Here is a 6005-nt window from a genome sequence, read left to right as displayed (position 1 = left end):
CATTGAATGCATGTTCAGATAATCATTTGCTTTGCTATGTGATCATTGTAGTCACTTCTATACTTGTTATATTATACTTGTCCTTTATTGCTTGCTTTACCTTGAGGGTCTAATGTGTTTTGTGCAAGCGTTTCAAGTTACAAGCATATATGTTCCAAGTGCATCACAGCTTCTCATCACTTTGAAGGGGAGAAATTTTAAGCACTTTTAGTTTATATTGTTTAAGTTTATATTCAGTATTTTGTGCTTTGTACCCATGTTGCTTTTGTAAGCTTTTAGGGTTTGTTTTCATTATTTTTAGGCTTTATGGTTTGTACCATGCTTTATGCAGTCTTTTATGCTTTGTTTAAATCAGTACTTCTATCTAAATGTCTTGCATTTTGTTTTAAGTATTGTCACTCTTGTGCCCTTGTAGGATTGTTCCTAGATGCATATACTTAGTGTATTATGCATTGGTTGAGTGTTAGCATACAAGTGACTTGCATTGTTCTTGTTAGCTTGTATGTCCAAGTGTGAATGAGTATTGTGGTCACTATCTTGTAGTGATTGCTTGTTTGATCAAGCCATGGTTTGTTTCTTAACTCCATATTTGCTTGATCACATCATGCCTGTTTCATATGCATTTCATACTTTTCTGCATACAATGATCATGGTGTATTGTTGTGTTTTAGGAGATTCATGCTCATATGATTCAAGAGCTTCACAGCTTCTAGATTTAGGTGTGAGTGAGTTTTGCCATTGTTCCCAAACTCACGTTTAAGTCTAGAGTTTGTTTTAGGGTGTTTTGTCACGGAATAGCCAAAGGGGGAGATTGTAAGGTTGAATTTAATCAACCATGTGTTGGATTTATTCCGTGACAAATTTGCTTGTAATACAGCACTTAGAAACCCTGTATTTAGGTGGGAATCATGTAAGGGTAGTGTGTGAGAGAGTGTGAAGAAATGCTCAAGACAGTGCAGTGAAGCATAGACTCGCGGCTAGGACTTGCGGGAGGCTCGCGGCTTGCAAGCCGCCAAAAGTTACACACGCGCAGAGCATGCAAGGGAGCTGAACAGTCATGCCAGCTGGAGCACTACAGGACAAAAATCCAGACTGGCCATTCAGCTAGCTCGTGGCTTAAACTCGCGACTCAGTCAAGTCGCGAGGTTAAGTCGCCAGCTAGCCCTGTTTTGGAAAAATTGACTCTTTGCATTCCATTCTCACACCAGTATAAATACCCTCATTTCCACAAAATATGAGTGGCCATTTTCAGAGAGAAAAACCCTAAGAGAGGTTTCTTCAAAACACCCACCTAATTAGAGAGAGCTACTCATTCTTAGAGAGAAATCTTTGTTGTCTCTTCTCATTCCCTCTCTCATTGTCATACCTATTGAGAGGAGATTTCTATCCAAACACTACCCACACCCATTTAGAGTGTTGAGTGTTTTGGAGCTTTGGGAAGCATTGGAAGATGCCAAGGATGGCGGATGCTATGGATTATAGCAGAATCCGGTAAGCTAGAAAAGAAAAAGGTTCGGTGCAACCTCGTTGGAGCAAGAAGCTTGGAGGGCTTAGGTACATCGGGTAGATTAGGCTTGGAGGGTCTATTGCTGTTCATGTATCCCAACTACATTTTCTAGTGGATTATTGACCGCTTGGAGGGCGGCGGAGAGGTTTTACGCCAAGGGCTTCGGTTTTCTCTTCGATAACACATCGTGTGTTGTCCTTGTGTTTGCATCTCTCTTCCCTTTATCTTTGCCTTTTATTTTCTGCTGTGGATGTATTTTTAATTGGCTTAGATTGTTTACCAATTATGTTTATAGTTTTTGCTCATTTTCCGCACACTTGTTGTTTGACATAAAGCTTGAATTGGTTATTTTGTAATTGGAGGTGTAAACGTTCAAGGGTGTTTTATACACATTTTTGAACTTTCAAAAAGTATACATACTATCATCTGCCGACAAATTGTTAACAACTCACCTATTTTTCAGCTCCACTCATCCTCTTTTACTTTTGCAATTTATCTTTCTTTATTTTTTCTTGATTTTATCTCCTCCACTGAATCTCATCTCATTTCAAATTTTAAAAAGCAAGTCATCTCATTGGCTATGGTTAGTCATCACATGGGCATCCAAAGCAAAACTCAAAATCTTTGAGAAACAGTAAATACATAAAAAAAACGAAGAAGGAGAAGAACATCAGACTATCAGAGGAACACAGACGTTGCAGAGACCACGAAGAAAAATGGAAAGCTAAGCAGAAAAGAGACCGAGATACGTGAAAGATGCATTAGATCATGAAGTTTGTTGAGAAATTATCTTAGGTGAGTGAAAATTACAAAGAAATCTGTGTTTCTGTTTCGGGCCGGTATCCATTTTCCGGCCGAAATCTGATATTTTGGCCAGCACAGTCGGAACGCTGCCGGTATTTAAACCGGTACGGAATAAGGATGTCTACCGTTCCAGCCATCGGTACGGAAAATATCGGCCGTACGGTACGAAACTGATTATACTGGTTTACACTATAAATAGGAGCACAAAAGATATTAAGGAACCATCAAGTGTACAATATATTTTCCTTTATAATTGAGTTTTAGTTATGAGTGCAGGAAAAATGAGAGTCCAAATTAGTAAAGCTTGCTTCATCAGGCACCATCTCTAGCCGACTGTGTTGTCCCTTGGAATTAACAATCATTCTCTTCAAAAGAAAATTCGCAGGTTCTTTAGTCCATCCTTTCACTTTATTTTGTTCTTCAATATAAAGTTTGCCAAAATTTGAGCATTTACTAATTTAAGTGAGTTCATATTCGGTAACGTGTACTTCGGAATTTTACTAAAAATTTACCTTATAAGTTGGGTTCTAAATGTCTGTATACTAAATTAATTTCCTTTAACAAGTAAAGGAGATATGGATGCAAGTTTTCTTTTATATGAGAATTGAACAACCTCACTAAGTTACAAGACTTAAGACTTTTGATACGGTGAAAGGATGATTTCCAAACCACCAACTTCGGTTTTTTTTTGTTCTTATTATATCCAAGTCACCCAATCATTCTCTTTCTCTTTTGATAGAATTCCCCTTCTATGTCTGCGACATTGTCCACCACCACAATAGAACTTCACCCACGAACAGTAATGAATAAATCGCCACACATTGCCACAAATAAGTCAAGACCTACTCTTCCCTCTTATGACCCCATATATAGACCTAGCAAAATAGGTCAAGCTTTTAGTAATAAAGTTAAACTTATTTTTAATTGACTCAATTTCAATATATTTTTGTATAATAAATTTTATTAAATTTTTATGTTGTAGATGAAAATACAAATGATATCATTTGTCAATTTAACAAGTAATTCTCATACATAAAATGATGTTTTCACCATTGGATCTACTAACATTAGGTAGTTTTTTTTTTTTTTTTTTTTTTTTTTTTTTTTTTTTTTTTTCTATCATAAGTTCATTTTATATTTCCTCCAAATTTTTGTTCTTTACGTAACATGTTATTGTTGTTCTTAGAGTTATATATGCAGTATAAGTTCCGGTTTTTTTTTTTTTTTTTTTTTTTTTTTTTTTTTTTTTTTTCACTTTTTATAGCTTATTTGCTTATATATGTACAGCTTTTTAAAAATTTCAATTATTTTGTAAGTACAACTATAATTTTGCATGCTTTCAACAAAGAAGCTAATTCAAAAGCACACTTACTTTTAGAGGTGATATTAATCTTTTTTTTTTTTTATTTTTTTTTTTTATTTTTTTAAGTTTCATGTATAAGATGTATAAGTATTTTTTTTTCCTTCTTTTGAGAAATTAATTATCAAAGTAATAGACCATCAGAACTGATAATCGGATTCTAAACATATTTGCTTATAAAATATGATCAAGTTTTTTTTTTCCTCTGTTTTTATGTGAAAAAAATGGGGGTTATTCTGGGCTGATCCGACCTGTCAAAGTTCAAGTAAGAGACATAGGATCCACAACCCATTTTAGTCTAAAGTTCTTTTATTTGAAACTTTTGAGGGGATATAAATTTTCTTGATTGGCAGTCTCTTGTAATGTTTTTATCAAGATTCAATTATAGCATCGTAGGCTCTTAGCAATAAAAAAAATTAATAATAATTGTATTAGAATTCAAAATTTATTTGTTTACTTTTTCTTCGTTTTCTTATTTACCAAACAAGTTTTTTTTCTTTTTCAAGAAAATGTATTTAATTTTGATCTAAAAAACTAGTTAAATTTTTTTTAACAAGCCCAAACAGATGACCCAAAAACTATCATAAAAAATGAGAAGGCCCAATTAATACAATTACCTGTCCGATGTTCTACCGCTCACCTGGAAAGCATTCTCGCCTCGTACGGCCTCACCTGATGCCTCGATCAGCCGCGGGTCACTCAGTTTAGGGTGAAACCGACTCTAAGCTATTGCAATTGGTGCCTCTTGGAATAAGCGGTAGAATAAATGATTCTGTTGTACTTCAAAAAGTCTAATGAAAGATTGTTGTTTGCGTGTCACTAGGAAAACGGAAGTTGACGATTGATAAAGATGGATGCTGAGGCTGAGGCTGAGGTTGAGCTGATTATTGATATTCCATTAGTCATGGAACCGGCCTTCTTCCCTGAGTGTTGCATCTACAGGGTCCCCAGGAGACTTCGCCAGATAAAACCAGAAGCCTACACTCCAAAGCTAATCTCAATAGGTCCTCTTCACTACCGTAAACAAGAACTGATGGACACGGAAATGTTGAAATTGAGATACTCAAACGAATTTTGTTATCGGGCTAGGACAAACCCACCGGATATACTACGCATCATTATGGATAACGAACAAAGTATCCGTCGCTGTTATGAAGAGAGTTTTAATATCAGTGGGGGAGATTTCGTGCGAATGGTTTTCTTGGATTCCGCCTTTATTATTCAGCATTTGTTAATGGCTACTACTGGGGGAGATGAACAGTATAAAAACAGGTATATATATAGTAAACCATGGTTGAACTCGCTTATTCTGCTGGACTTGATGTTACTTGAAAATCAGCTTCCTTTTTTTATTCTCGAGGAGATATATAATAAAGTCTGGTCTAAAGAAAACAATGATATTTCCTTTTTTGACCTTGCCTGCAAATATTTCAAGAAATATTTACCTTTCCATGATGAAGAGAAGAAGCCAACTGTGGAGAAAGTAGAACACTTCACTGATTTGATCAGATGTTTCTACAAACCATCTAATAACCACAAATTTGGAGTCACTATTTCTTATGTATATAGTGCAACAAAGCTGTACGAGTCTGGAGTGAGATTCAAAATGACTGAAAACAGAAGGTTTGATAACATAGAATTCCAGAAGTGGGAGCCCTGCGGAAATTGTCAATGCTTCAATTTCTCATGGCTCTTAGATTTCTTACCCTGCTTGAAATGCTTTCCTTGCTCAGAACGTATTCAATCTTTATTGAGTCTCCCGAGTTTTGTGGCAAACAATGGAAATGAAGATCTTTTCAGAAACCTCATGGCCCTTGAGCAGTGTCATTATCCATTGGAAGCTTATATATGCAATTACGTAGTGTTATTGGATCAACTTGTCAACACTATTGAAGATGTGGAGTTGCTTGTTGACAAAGGGATTATTGTTAACGAGTTAGGCAGCTATGATGTAGTTGCCACTATGATTAACAAACTTGCCCTTGAAATTAAGGAAGAGAATTCCTGTTACAGTGAACTTGCTCAAGAGCTTAAGGACCACTTTGAAAATGGTTGCAACCGTAATATGGGATACTTGAAAAGTACCTATTTCTCCAATCTCTGGAGAGGCACTGCAACTGTTGTTGGTCTTATAATCTTGGGATTCACTCTCTGGGATTTCGTTAGGTCTACTATCAAATAGATTCAGAATTTGTGTAGTTCAATATCTGAGTGCTTTGGTTTGGTTACATGTTATGGCTTGCATCTGAACTCGTCAATTTGTTTAGCTTGTGATACCCTCTTGTCCTAATAGGGTCTTCTACAAAATATATGAGTGCTGGTTGTTTTAATCGT

At 35.7% G+C, this 6005-nt stretch overlaps 1 protein-coding gene across 1 annotated transcript; it reads left to right on the top strand.

Annotated features, from left to right (window-relative positions):
- Positions 1-4542: 4542 nt before the first annotated feature.
- LOC126724500 (UPF0481 protein At3g47200-like) lies at positions 4543-6005 on the top strand. Its single transcript, XM_050429013.1, has one exon. The coding sequence runs from the start codon at positions 4576-4578 to the stop codon at positions 5851-5853; it is 1278 nt and encodes a 425-aa protein (XP_050284970.1). The 5' UTR covers positions 4543-4575; the 3' UTR covers positions 5854-6005.

Source organism: Quercus robur, chromosome 4, assembly GCF_932294415.1.
Source record: "Quercus robur chromosome 4, dhQueRobu3.1, whole genome shotgun sequence".
Taxonomy (NCBI): Eukaryota; Viridiplantae; Streptophyta; class Magnoliopsida; order Fagales; family Fagaceae; genus Quercus; species Quercus robur.
This window is presented reverse-complemented; position numbering and strand designations above follow the sequence as displayed.

Excerpts from the sequence above, each read along its gene's own strand:
- LOC126724500 (XM_050429013.1), top strand. The coding sequence starts at position 4,576 with ATGGAACCGGCCTTCTTCCCTGAGTGTTGCATCTACAGGGTCCCCAGG.